This window comes from Pochonia chlamydosporia, chromosome 3 (genome assembly GCF_001653235.2).
Source record: "Pochonia chlamydosporia 170 chromosome 3, whole genome shotgun sequence".
NCBI classification, from domain to species: Eukaryota; Fungi; Ascomycota; class Sordariomycetes; order Hypocreales; family Clavicipitaceae; genus Pochonia; species Pochonia chlamydosporia.
In genome coordinates this window covers 677,686-691,091 of record NC_035792.1, presented here as the reverse complement: position 1 = coordinate 691,091, position 13,406 = coordinate 677,686, and the positions used below count along the sequence as shown (strand labels likewise).

Below are 13,406 nucleotides of genomic sequence, written 5' to 3'. Positions count from 1 at the left end.
GCTAAGTCGCTTTTGCCACCAGTGCCTAGGCAGATAACATTCTTCAATGTTAACTTACGCACTTCCCACTACTACACCTGCGGCAGCCCGGTTTGTACCTGCACCCATTATCATTCTGGCACGGCCAAGGTCTGCAAATACCGTCGGGATAGTTAACGCCGCGTGCTCCATCGCGCGTAGGAGGAGGGTAAGGAGGAGGGATGCGCGAAGTTGGTGGCGGGTAAGGGGTGCGATACTTCGGAAGAGGAGGGTAAGGGCCACGAACAGGGCCAGGGGGACGGGGAGGAGGAGGTAAGGGCTTATATGGCGGGTAAGGGGATCTCGGGGTCCCTTTCGGCGACTCGCTACGATCCCTCTGTGGGGGAGGAGGACCGGGGGTCTGAAATGGGCGAAAAGGGGATATCAATGTCGGGGTCCCTGTCGGCATGTCGGGGTTGCGATACCTATATTTTCGAACAGGAGCAGGAAGACGACGAGGAGGACGAGGAGACTGCACAAGAGGGTTACCGGGAGGAGGACGAGCAGGCTGAGGGTTACCGGGAGGAGGTTGACCAGGCTGAGGGTTACGGGAAAGAGGTTGGCGGAGTCGAGGTTGACGGGGAGGAGGTTGACCAGGCTGAGGGTTACGGGGAGGAGGTTGACCAGGCTGAGGGTTACGGGAAGGAGGTTGGCGGGGTCGAGGTTGACGGGGAGGAGGTTGACCAGGCTGAGGGTTACGGGAAGGAGGTTGGCGGAGAGGAGGTTGACGGGGAGGAGGTTGACCAGGCTGAGGGTTACGGGGAGGAGGTTGACCGGGAGGAGGACGGGGGATCTCATATGGGCGATACGGGGATCTAGATCTCGAGGTCTCGGAAGGAGGAGGACGGGGGATCTCATAAGGGCGGTAGGGGGATCTAGATCTCGAGGTCTCGGAAGGAGGAGGACGGGGGATCTCATAAGGGCGGTAGGGGGATCTAGATCTCGAGGTCTCGGAAGGAGGAGGACGGGGGATCTCATAAGGACGGTAAGGGGATATCGGCCTCTCTGTCGGCGACTGGCGGCGATACTTCTCTGGAGGAGGAGGAGAAGGGGGGATCTCATATGGGCGGTAAGGGGATCTCGGGGTCCCTTTCGGCGACTGGCGGCGATAATTCCTCTCTGGGGAAGGAGGAGGCAGAGGAGGAGGGGGAGGGGGAGGGGAAGGGGATCTGTTTTTCTGCTTCTTGTTTGGCGGTTCACCATTGCCAGGAGAAGAGGGAGGACGAGGGTGTTTCCGGTCCCCTCTCCTCGGTTGACCATCCCCGGCCTTGACCTTATCACTCCGTCCCCGTTTCTAGACCAAGTATTAGTAACGCTAATTCGGAATACGTGTTAAAAGCGTGCAGAGAGCGACATTAACCGCAGAGACTCACAAGAACATTAAATGCCAAAAGTTTAATCTCACTCTGTTTATTAAAGTTGACATCGCCTGTATCTACCTAAGTAAACCATTAGTATAGTTGCTAAATTGCTAGCAAAAGTTAACCTACACGTTTCTCAGCCGTACATGTAAGTTTCTCAGCCGCATTGCGAGGAAACCCAACCGTAGTTGTAAAGGCGTTGACGCCAAGGGCAACTATCCAGCGCGTGTTAATCACAGAAACAGGTAATATTTTCCCAAGACTTACAAGCTAAAATAGTAGCGATGCGGACCATTTTGTTGTAGTAAGACCAGTGGATAAGTCGAGAACTAGTATAGTAGGTTTAATAATAGCTAATTAAGAGAATTAAGCTCCTACTGTTACATAAGAAATATGTAGTGCTAGTATAGAAAGAGTAGACTTCTTATATACCTTTCCCTAACTATATAAACGCGCAGTGGGACTTTTTTTTGAATGCGCGGCGGTCTGTTATTGTCTAGTTTAGTAATTGCTGTAGGGTCTGGTTATTACTAATCTGGCAACATAGGGCGCTTAGAGTTATGCTACATTAGCTAAGAGTATTATTGTTGTGTGTCCAGCTAGCATGTAAATGTTAATATATAGTAATTGCTAGTTGCGTTATTTAACAGAGAAACTATTAATTGTTTAAATACTAATTCGCGCAAAACCTTAATGCAAGGTATATAGATGTGTGCATTGTCTAGTCTGTGCTTTTAGTATTGCGGCCTTTTTAATGTTTACAACTTTAATGTTTAGTATTATTAACCTGTTAATTCTTAAAACAGCTGCTGTTAAATTGTCTGAGACAAAGTAAGTAGCTAGATTGTGTTAATGCTGTCTTTCCCAGAAAAGCTATAAACTAAACACACTATAAAATATAGTTTGCATAGCTCTAGAGCGTTTAAATTACCAAATTCTTAACATGACTGTCGTTTGGCTTCGCACTTTCTGTAATTTAACTTGTATAAGGCGCTCTTTAGTTATCCATTTCTGTGTTTTTAGCCTGCCCCTTACACGATGAAATCGTAGAGCATGTAAAGGTCTGGGCTGCCTTCCGCTGGAGTGGTGGGAAAGATGGCCGCCGATCCTGGCCGGCCCGTAGAGGTCGATCCGTGTGGTCGTGGGATCGACGTTTTGAGGACAGTATACAAGAGCCTCGCCATCGAGTGGAAATGGCGACCCTCGACGTCAAGGAGAGGGATGCTTTTTTCACCATGATGCGATGGATGCTCAAGTTTAAGCCGAATGATCGTCCGACTGCCAAGCAAGTATTGGAATCGGGTTGGATGAGGTACTGGGTTCTGCCCGAGTGTGAGAAAATTACAGAATGAACATTCTGTTTCGCCGTTGAAAATTGTAACGACTCTTTCTCCAAAACACGGCCAAGCGGCAAAGCATTGAGTCCGTTGCGTCTGGGCTGCCACTCGGCAACGAAGAGACTTACCTATGGCCAGTCCAGCGTTCACAGCAACTGTACACACAGTTGCTTCCTGGGGTCATGTACTTTTACCACCAGACGCCAAAAGATTGTGCGACCGGATCTGATCTGAGGTAAACTTCATGGCATCCAGAAAGAGCCATAGGCTGTGAAGTCATTCAATAGCGCGAATTCTGATTTCTCCGCGGTCCGACGACATCCAACTTTGGGGGAATCCTAAGAACCGAGTAGTTCTTCAGTGTGAAAGAAGTGACCGCTTCCTCATTTTGGCCAGGTAAAATGGAAAGGGACGTTTCGTTGATGCAGAGAAATACTGCAAGTTCTATTCCGTTAACAATCAATCTTTTTACGGGAGCACCCAAATATGGAACAAAGGACCGTTGACACCTTTTGTTGTATAAGAAAGACGCGGGAGCGCTCTTCCATAGGTGTCATGGAGCCGTCTTGCAGCCTCACCAGCCAGTATCCTTTGTTCTTTCTTGAAATGAAACGCCAAACTCCCGCAACTCGAATTGATCTCTCATCATTTCTCACTCCCCTACCGAGCTTATTCGGAAAATATGTTACCTAGACAATTCTTCTTCATGCTACAGAATTTCGAGCCATCATCCAACTACACACGACAAGAGCGCTGTTGCCATGACTGTCCCAGGGCATCCTACAATCAGAGCATTGGTCCAATTGTGCCTTAAGAACCTCGATGATATACTGAACTCAGAGCTCCCTGACGATCAATATTCGTGGGCCCGCAGATGCCAGCTTAGGCTACGAATATTCTCAGACCTACTTGGCGTATGCGACGACGGCCACATATCTGTTGAACACCGACTGCTCACAAACCCGAGCGAAAAATACGTTCTCTCTCTGCTTCTCGAAGCGGTCTCTTCCAAAATCCAGCTATGGATAAGCCTTGGCAAACATGAGTCGCTAGGGAACGATCCAGAGAGTTTAGATGAACTATCTAGCAATGCATTAGGCATTCTTCAGGACTCTGAATATGAAAGCGAGCTTTCAGAAAGAGTTCAAACTGCACCGGGATCACCTTCTACTAGCGAAAATGAGGGAGAACTGGCCGACCAGGATGGTGAAGGCGAACAACCTGAGTCGAGTCGACCAGACACTGCTGACCTCATAGAAAATGTTCTTGCTAGCCTAATCAGCTACGCGGCGTTCATCAAATCGCAAAACAAGTGGCTGTACGACTTCAGAGCGGACGGATATGAACCCAAAGACGAGTCTGGGCAGAGTCTCATCCCAAGTTTCATGGCATCAGCTCGCAGGGCTCTAGATGGAAAGCTTTCGGAACTTTCGGAGCCTTCAGGGCTGCATCCCAAATACGCCACGGCGGACAACTTGAGAGCTCGATTTGAACATGCCATTTTGAAAAGATGGAGAAACCTCTGCTATTGCCGGTATCGAGCGGAAAGGTTCATTGAGGCTGCTGAAACGCCTAGGGCTGCGCAAGCCTCCTGCAGCGAAACCCCCCAAAAGCAATCCTCTTTACAGACAGAAAAAAAGACGTCCACACTAAGATGTTCAGTCAACACAGCAAATCCGTTGGTAATTTCTGCACTGACAGCACCAACGTCTGTTGCTGCCATGGACGACTCAACACGCATTCCGGGACCAACTGACATGCGGTGCCTTAAAGATACATTCGAATTCGTCTGTCCTCTTTGCCATATTCCTCAGAGGGTTATTGGCGGCCAAGACGAGCTCCGGCGATCCTGGAGGTCCGTCATCGGTCTCTGTTCTCCTTGAATTACGCTAACTAGTCTATAGGAAGCATGCCATTCGCGATCTGGCCCCGCATATATGTCTTTACGCACAGTGTTCTTCGCCAAATGTCATGTATCACTCACTTGACGACTGGACTCGTCATGTAGAGGCTGAGCATATTCAACCAAGGTTGACTTGTCGGGAATGTCGTGATGCAAGCGAATTTGAAACCGAAACTGCGTTTCAAAATCACATGAGAGAGTACCACGATGAGTTGCTATCAGATGGAGACATGGAAAAAGTCACGGCCGATAGTTGGAAACGAAGGGCAAAGTTCACCCAGTGTCTCCTATGTGGCTCAGCTGGTGTCGACAATCCGGGAGAACTCAACCATGACGAGGAGCAACTGCACAATTTGTCATTGCAGTGTATGGCCCAACATATGCTGTCTATTGCGCTTATATCCTTACCTGAAGATTCGTCCTTGGCCAGCAACTCAGGGGATTCAAGTACAACGTCTGGGGCCGAGACTGACGAGCCGAGGGTCGAATACGAGGGGAGAGAGGCGGAGTTTTCAGATTCATGATACTCTTAGCACCACCAAAGGCACTCGGTGGTCGCGTTCACTGTGGGCTAGACACACTCACCGAAGAAAGTGAGACCCTGTTGAGACGGCAGCGATACAGAGTGAGTTGTGATGGTCTACGTACCTCCGTGGTTAGTAGTGTTGTGCCTTTCAACTTTTTTGGCCTAGGCGGATGGTAATTAGAAGGGAGTGGTCGCAGTCTCTCCAGTGGGCCGCATGTTATCAAAGAAATGACCGCTAGATTACCCGGTAAGGCAAAGGGAACGATCCGCTGATGCAGAGAGATGGTCTACGTTATATTCCGTTGATACATATATCACATATTGCTCTTCATTCCATATGTTACGTAAAGATGTTCGGTTATTAACTGAAATCTAAAGTGAAGACTGTTAGACCAACCACATGGTTACGCACATTATCACCGACAGCCAGCTTTTGTATCCAAATGTCATTTATACTCAAATCGCTATTCAAACTAAATCAACAAATCAGCCCCAAGTTTCCCTCTATTTCCCATCTTCACCCTCACCCTTCACCTTCTCAGCCTCAGGATTAGGCAACGGCCCAGGCCTAGCAAACACACCACCAAAAAACGACAACAAACTCGTCGTCCTCAGCACCATGCACGAAAACAAAGTCAACCCCGTAACCACAATCTCCTCCCTCGCCTCCTTGCTCTGTCCCAATGGCCCGTAAAACTCAATCATGCCCACCTTCTTCAACGACCAGCAATTCGACACGAACCTCGCCACCGGCACGCCATCCTCACCCTTGCACGTAAAGTCCCAGTTTCGAAAGTCGCAGTCGCTAGACCAGTTCATCGCCGCGGGGGCCCCGTTCTTGGAGTACACCCTCGACAAATGGGTGTACTCGGTGTGGAAGTGTCGCAGGGCTTTGAGTTTGCCTTTTTGGCCGTGGAGTTCGTAGTCGGCATTTATGGAGACGGCGTGGAGGGTGCCGCTGCCGAAGGTGTTGTCGGCTGCGTCTTTGAAGAGGAGATGGGGTGACTTGAAGGTGCGGTAGTCGACGATGTAGATTGGTTGGGAGGGATTGGACGGTTCGGAGATGCGTGCGGTGAGGTTTTTCCAGGTGTAGTCGACTTGGAGGGTGGTTACTGCGGCTGGGATGTCGTGCTTGGGGACTCGGGTAGTAGACTCTGATAAGTCTTGTGTGTGTTTGATGTCTGTTGGGGGAGCTATGTGAGTGCCTGGCTTTTCGGCGTACGCAGGAGGCGCGGTGCTTAAAGATGACATTTTGTGAGGCTGGTAGTATGAGACTGAGTAGTTGTGTTTATGAGATTGTGACAGGTTTGGCAATGAGCAGTTGTGGTTATGAGATTGTAACAAGTTTGGAGATGAGCTACAAATGTCTGGTGTTGCTGTGATGGGCGATCAGCAACTTTATACTCGTCATCTCAAGTACACCTGCGTCAAGAGATATCACAAAAAGGTTTGGCCAACAATACCACTCATCATGATTTCCTCATGTCTCATTGGTTGCTCATCAACTTGATGTAGGTGCTGCTTACGGCGACGTCATTCTGCAACGCCCCAAGCTTAATCAGGGTCTAGAGTTCAAGATGATCATCGGGCCCCAAACCTAATCGGGACAAATGGAGCGCCAGATGGATCTCATTCTGCCGTTGGGCATGGCGATGCAGCAGGGCTGAGATGCAATCTCGGCGAGGACGAAGGATCATTGAAGTGTGAATATGCCTGGATAGGCTGATTGTCATGCAACGCCAACTCACCCAAGATCAAATTCCATGAATTCCAAAACTGGCATTCGCCGAATCAATAGTCATAGCTAAAGTACATCTCGTTACTACATGCTAATTGCAATCACGCCTTCTCATTCCCACCACCACTCACCCACTCCAAGTCATCCAAACCCCCAAACCTAGCCTTCAACTCATCAGCCAAATAATTCGACCTCACTGCAAACGCTCCCGTCGTCGCAGCCTTGGGCATCTTCCCGGTCGCCTTCTTCACATACGTCGAGTTCAGATTAAAAAACGGCACCTCGTCCAGCTCTTCCGGATTCTGCACCCTCGGCACGATGCTCGTGAACCCCTTCTGCCGCAAGTCTCGGAGCAGTCGCACAACCAATGTGGCAGTGGCTTCGGCACCCAGAGTCCACGAGGCATTGGTATAGCCCATGACAAGGGCGGCATTCGGCACATCCTGCAGCATGACGCCTCGCCAGATGAACTTGTCTCCTGGGCTGACCGGTTTCCCGTCCACGTCCATGGTTGCGCCGCCCATGAGCTGGATCTTTAGCCCTGTGGCTGTGACGATAATGTCCGCGTCGAGGAAGCTGCCTGAGTTGAGTTGGATGCCGGCGGGTGTGACGGATTTGATGGTCCCGGTGACGACGTCGGCGTGTCCTGTGTGCAGGGCTTTGTAGAAATCTCCGTCGGGGCAGACGCATAATCTCTGTGTCCATGGGTTGTAGGATGGGTTGAAGTGCGGATCAAAGGGCATGCCTGTTGGCAGGAGTCGTAGTATGCCGCGTCTGAGTAGCGATCGCGCAGAGGAAGGGAATGTTGTACAGAATAGGAAGAAGAGGCGGGACCTGATGATCCAGCGCAACCGCTCGAGTCGTCGGGCCATGACCCGCGGGAAGATATAGTCGAAAAAGGAGCTCGTAGAGCGATTGGGCAAAGGGACAATGTACGATGGACTCCGTTGAAGCATGGTTGCGAGTTTGGCTTTCTCGGCTAGCTTGGGCACAAGGGTAACTGCCGTCGCGCCGGAGCCAATGACGACGATCTTCTTGTCCGTGTAATCGAGTTTCTCTGGCCAGAACTGCGGATGGACGACCTGGCCGGCGAAGTTATCGATCCCAGGGATATGCGTCTCCAAAGGCGTCCTGTAGTCGTAGTATCCCGTGCCGAAGACGACGAATCGGGAGGAGATGGTTGCGGCTTCGCCTTTGCTGCCACGAGTTACGGAGAGCGTCCATTCTTGGTATTCCGTGGACCAGGATGCGTGTTGAAGCCTGTGTTGGAAGTGGATGTGTTTGTCGATGCCGTATGTTGAAGACGCCTCGGCGAGGTATGAGAGGATAGACTCGCCCGTAGCAATGGGGTTGTTTCCACCCCACGGGTGCCATTGGAAGCCAAATGTGAAGAGGTCAGAGTCTGAGCGGATGCCGGGATACTTGAAGAGATCCCACGTTCCTCCGAGGGCGTCCCGCGCCTCGAGGATGCAGTATCTGTAGTTGGGGAAGTTGGTCTGGATGCGATATGCGGAGTTGATGCCAGAAATGCCTGCGCCAATAATGACGACGTCAAAGTCTGGTGCGTCCGTCATGTTGCTAGTTGAAGTTGAACTTAAGGGACTGAACTCGGTGAGATTTAATCGAAGTTTGGAAAGTCGCCCGCCAAGTTGTGAGCAAGCGCGACCAACAACCTCTTTATGCAAACGACACGTTAATCATCAAACTAGCCCAGATGGCAAATGGTGGAGTCGGAAAGGACCCGGCACAACCAGAATCAAGTCAGAGTCGGAGAGACAGATTGCGGCCCGGTCTTGGAGTCCGGGGAACCGCGTGTATCTAGCGGGTATTTTACTGCTCAACCAGACGCAAGATGTATTTGACTCTTCTTGGGTTCTGGGGCAAGGGGATGGAGTCTGCCCTTGATGAAGCGGAGTTATCGAGTCTGAGTCTGAGTCTTGAGCCTTGGGGAGTTGTCTGGTGGAGTCGCTGCCGAGGCTCGTCCGGCCCCTGTCGGCAACCGGGACATCAGAAACATCTCTAATTTGTTCGTAATGTTTGTCTCCTTAGTCAGTTAGTTTACGTGGCCAGCCTCGTTGCAATCAAGTCGAAACACTTTCCCAGTTTGGATCACAGTTTGATCCCATGCGCCGAGAAGCCCACCATCCCAGGCCACCGCACCTGTCCCAATGGTGAATGCCCTAGTAACCTTACCCAGCAAGATCCGTTCGTGGGGTCTCTAGTCTCAATTGCTGTGCTCAGTAATCTTGCAAAGCTCCTTGCCCGGTGGAGTTTCAATGTCGGGATCAATCCGACAGCAACCATCTTGTTGGCAATGCCTCAGCAGCATCCTACCTCGAGTTGGGGTTTTGTCGCAGAGGGGCTGAACATCTTCAATTGACTGACATTATACTGCTTGCCAACTTCTATGGCAGGTTGTGTGCGAAAAGCGGCACAGTTGATAGATAGCGATCGCCTCTGGTCATACAACGCAAACACCGGAGCTATCAGTTGAGTACCATCTACTAAACACGTTTCTTTAAATCTCATATCCTGAGCGACGCATATCAGAGAGTGCCTTCTCAATCGCTTGGCCATCTGCCTCAAACGTCATCAACTTTGCCGCCTCCCGTGCATCTACCCATTTCAACTCATATTGCTGCTCCCAATGCTCCCTTGTATCCTGCCGCGGAGGTATTGTCGAATCCGCCTGTGCAGCATACCAAAAAATCACCTTGTGCGCAAGAGTCTCCTCACAAAGATGCGTAGTTATGCCAATAGGCTCACAGTGTTGTACCCAATTTGTCAAACCGCTGGCCCCAGGCAAGCTCGCCATGGTGTCTTCATGTACATCTTCCCAACCTTCCTCGTCTTCAGTTGTTTCCTGCTTTATTTCTTCTGGGTCCACGTATTCACGTAGCATATCCTCTGTGGGTGTTGCGCGAGTGGCAGCCCGAAGGGTAAGAGGCGTAACAGTCAAGCCCGTCTCCTCCTGCGTCTCCCGTAATGCAGCGGCATGGATGTCTTCGCCGATGTTCTTCCTACCTTTGGGGAGCTGGTTGATGCCCTTGGCTGCATCGTGAATAAATGCGACCTTGTGTCGTTTAGGATCGACTGCGACACATCCACTGCAGATGAGGGCGTTTTCGGAAGCGATGAAACGAGAGACAAACTGATTAGCAATGAGGCTCGGTGGTGTTCGAGATGTGCGAAGCGACTTCTTCCTCGCTAAGGGCATTTCGAGATGATTTGACAAATGCTGAAGGCCAAGCGAGATGGGACTGGCCCTAGTGTTTTGGTGGTCATCAAACCAGGGCTGATTACTCTGCCGATATGGCGTCGATATTCAGCATCGACATAGACCAATGACGTTTTGGTACAGTTGTAAAATTGCCAGCTAACTCCGTGTTCAGCGACTCCGATAGCTTTTTGAGCGTGACGAGCGACCAGGACTTCATCTACTCGTAGATGTTTGGTAATGAGGCATTTGAGTTGTGGCGGATGACGCCAACCATGAGGCGTTGCTTACCCCAATTCTCGGGCACAGAGTCAGCAAGTACAGGGCAAAGTAGGTTTGGACCACTGAAACTGGTGCTAACGATGCTGCTCGAAGATGCCACGATATGCGTCAATGTTCCATGAACTCCAATACTTTCAAACTTTGAAGCCCAGGTCTATCACAACGACTTTCGCGCTTCCTTTTGTCAGACAGCCGAACTACATCCTTGGTTTCGGGCCCATTCACGATCTAGGACGGACAAGAAATTGTGTACACGACAGACCTGTCACCTGAGTTGTGACGATGAGGCCCGAGTTTGAACGTAATATGGTGGGAGGTCAAGGCGTTTGACCAACAATGACATGTCACATATCGGATAATATACCATGGTATATTTAATACATTCGAATGTGTCAGTCTATACGGAGTACTTGGATGCAAGTATTTCATTTATCACTGCCTCTCTGTCATGCAAGTTCCGTCTTCCACGGACGCATTAGTCATTACAATGGCCAAGTTTCATCTCTGTGTTCTTCGCAAAGGTAAATGTTGGCACTCAACTACACTATACATAGATGCCAAGCCTTTCTCTAACAATACCAACTGTTTCAAGTGCACAACCAAATTCCGTTCTTTCATTCACCCAAAGAGGTAACAAGAGTGTGGCGTATCTGCATTGTCCTAGTTGGGCAATTTGGCGGAGCAACTGTTGGCGCTATTTGCCTCGGATCCGGTGATCAAGCATCTCCACCCCCAGAAAACATCTGAGTCAATACTTGTTCAAAATGATGTTGAAGAATCCCTTTGAGTCGAGTATTCCTGATGCCGCATCTCTTGAGCAACAGGATGTGGCTTCCAAGTTCATTTCCTTAAGGGGGAAATGGTGACGGCCTGGACCAGCAATGGAACTAAATCCCCATGGGGTTGATCGAGGCTACGCTCCGATATTGCCAAGCCAAGCTGTGTCCCGTTTGATGCCACTCGCTGAACCCATCGCCATTGTTATATCGGCATAAGGGCAGTGTAATCCATCACAGCCAGGAGGACATTGGAACAGAAACTCCCAGCAGCTTCAAATATCTCATCTTGTCCATGTCAAGCTCCACCAGCCTCATCCATACCTCCACAACCACATCACTATCTCACTTATGAATCAGCATAACATTTGATCGCCATGGGTCCATACGAGTCCAGCAGCATCAACAGGCTCGACGACCTCGAGCTCGAGGCGGCAGGCTACACGCAGGCCATGCCTCGCCGGTTCTCGATATGGTCACTGGGAGCGCTGTCCTTCACACTGACTTGCACTTGGTTGGGAACAGGGTCCTCTATTGGCATTGGCATCACTGAAGCATCCTCTGGAGCTCTATGGTCTCTCCCCATAGCAGGATTCATGACGCTCATCGTCTCCGCAGGAATGGCAGAGCTGGCATCTGCGTATCCTGTTGCCGGGGCGCAGTATTACTGGTCATTCATGGTCGCCAGCGAAAAATACAAGCCATTCGCAGCATTCGTGTAAGTTGCCCTTCTCAAAAAGTCCAGCAAACACTCACCGACGTTTGATCCATTCAGTAACGGCTGGATGAGCATCATCGGATGGTGGCTCGCCTCCGGCTCAGCAGCAAACTTCATCGCATCCATGATCCTAACCATTGCCACCATCTGGCATCCAGATTACACACCAACAAACTGGCAGCAATGGCTAGTGTACACCGGACTCATCTGGCTCGCCGCAGCGCTGAACATCCTAGGCTCCAGATGGCTACCGTACTTCAACAAGTTCATCTTTCTCCTGTCAATCGGCACACTCACTGCGACGGTCATCGCCCTCTTTGTCACAGGTCGACATCACCATGCGCCTGCGTCATTCATCTTCGCCGACGTCACCAGCCAGAGCGGCTGGTCGAGCCAGGGCTTCGCATTCGTCCTGGCGATTAGCAACGCCGTCTACGGGTTTCTGGGTAGCGATTGCGGTGCTCATCTCTGCGAGGAGATTGCAAACCCGTCCAAGAACGTACCCAAGGTTATTCTTTATCCGCTGGTTATGGGCCTCTTGACGGCATTTCCGTTTGCTGCTGCTTTGCTCTATTCTATCACGGATCTTACTGCTGTGCTGAACACGGCAACGGGCTTGCCGTTGCTCGAGATTTACTACCAGGCGACTGGTTCTTATGCTGCTGCCTCTGCGCTGCTTGCGTTGTTTGCGTTTTGCTTTTTCGGGTGTTTGGTGGCTGTTGGTGCGTATTTGTTCTCTGCTGCTTCTGCTTCTAAGTCAACATTGGTAGGCTAACTATAGACAGGCACAACTTGCTCTCGTACGTTGTGGGCAGTATCTCGAGATGGTGCTTTGCCATACTCGCATTTTTGGAGTCGAGTGCATCCAGTGTTTGAGATGCCCTCGAATGCAATGCTTCTTACCGCAACGTGTGTCTCGGTATGTAACTAGCCTCCCTTTATGCTTGTACAGTTGAACAAACTGACACATTAGCCTCCAGCTATACGGACTCATCTTCCTCGGTTCAACAACCGCATTCTCAGCCATGGTCAACGCGGCAATCATGTTTCTCCAAACATCCTGTGTCATCCCACAGGCAATCCTTCTGTATAGAGGACGTAGCCAAGTTCTACCCAGACGATACTTTGACCTCGGTAAGTTTGGCGCCGTTATCAATGGTACCGCCATTGCCTGGGTCGTCTTTCTCGACGTAGTTTATTGCTTCCCAATCTTTATGCCCGTTACAAAGGAGAACATGAGCTACGTGTCGGTGGTATGTGTTGGACTCGTGGGATTTGTAATAATCTTGTGGTTTACTACCAAAAGAGGTAAATTCACGGGGCCTAGCATCAATGTTGAGTTGATGAATGAGAGGCGCTTGGCGGCTCTGGAGACGGAGTTGGATGTTGCTGGTGTGCCGGAGACAGGGTCCATTGCCAGGTCCGAGTTGAAGGGGAGTAATGCTACTACTTCGGAGAGAGAGTGACGGTTATATATTTAATTAGGGTCATTTTATTCACTTTACTATCCAACCATTGCATGAGTTGTGT

General features: G+C 50.3%; 6 protein-coding genes across 6 annotated transcripts; 2 read left to right on the top strand and 4 right to left on the bottom strand.

The window, feature by feature from the left end:
* Positions 1-1,373: 1,373 nt before the first annotated feature.
* On the bottom strand, positions 1,374-1,674 carry VFPPC_15728 (hypothetical protein; the record flags this gene model as incomplete). Its single annotated transcript, XM_018293481.1, has 3 exons — positions 1,374-1,457; positions 1,509-1,594; positions 1,647-1,674. 3 exons carry the CDS (start codon positions 1,672-1,674, stop codon positions 1,374-1,376), a joined length of 198 nt encoding a protein of 65 aa, XP_018144622.1.
* Positions 1,675-3,477: 1,803 nt separating this feature from the next.
* VFPPC_13575 (hypothetical protein) lies at positions 3,478-5,143 on the top strand (the record flags this gene model as incomplete). Its single annotated transcript, XM_018291350.1, has 2 exons — positions 3,478-4,571; positions 4,621-5,143. 2 exons carry the CDS (start codon positions 3,478-3,480, stop codon positions 5,141-5,143), a joined length of 1,617 nt encoding a protein of 538 aa, XP_018144621.1.
* Positions 5,144-5,649: 506 nt separating this feature from the next.
* VFPPC_04122 (hypothetical protein) lies at positions 5,650-6,396 on the bottom strand (the record flags this gene model as incomplete). The annotated part of the gene is made up of 1 exon (XM_018283523.1): positions 5,650-6,396. One exon carries the CDS (start codon positions 6,394-6,396, stop codon positions 5,650-5,652), a length of 747 nt encoding a protein of 248 aa, XP_018144620.1.
* A 588-nt stretch (positions 6,397-6,984) lies between these two features.
* Positions 6,985-8,457, bottom strand: VFPPC_04121 (flavin-binding monooxygenase; the record flags this gene model as incomplete). The annotated part of the gene is made up of 1 exon (XM_018283522.1): positions 6,985-8,457. The coding sequence occupies one exon, from the start codon at positions 8,455-8,457 to the stop codon at positions 6,985-6,987; it is 1,473 nt and encodes a 490-aa protein (XP_018144619.1).
* Positions 8,458-9,401: 944 nt separating this feature from the next.
* On the bottom strand, positions 9,402-10,100 carry VFPPC_04120 (NUDIX domain-containing protein; the record flags this gene model as incomplete). Its single annotated transcript, XM_018283521.1, has 1 exon — positions 9,402-10,100. One exon carries the CDS (start codon positions 10,098-10,100, stop codon positions 9,402-9,404), a length of 699 nt encoding a protein of 232 aa, XP_018144618.1.
* Positions 10,101-11,943: 1,843 nt separating this feature from the next.
* VFPPC_04119 (amino acid transporter) lies at positions 11,944-13,342 on the top strand (the record flags this gene model as incomplete). The annotated part of the gene is made up of 2 exons (XM_018283520.1): positions 11,944-12,624; positions 12,857-13,342. 2 exons carry the CDS (start codon positions 11,944-11,946, stop codon positions 13,340-13,342), a joined length of 1,167 nt encoding a protein of 388 aa, XP_018144617.1.
* Positions 13,343-13,406: the final 64 nt, after the last annotated feature.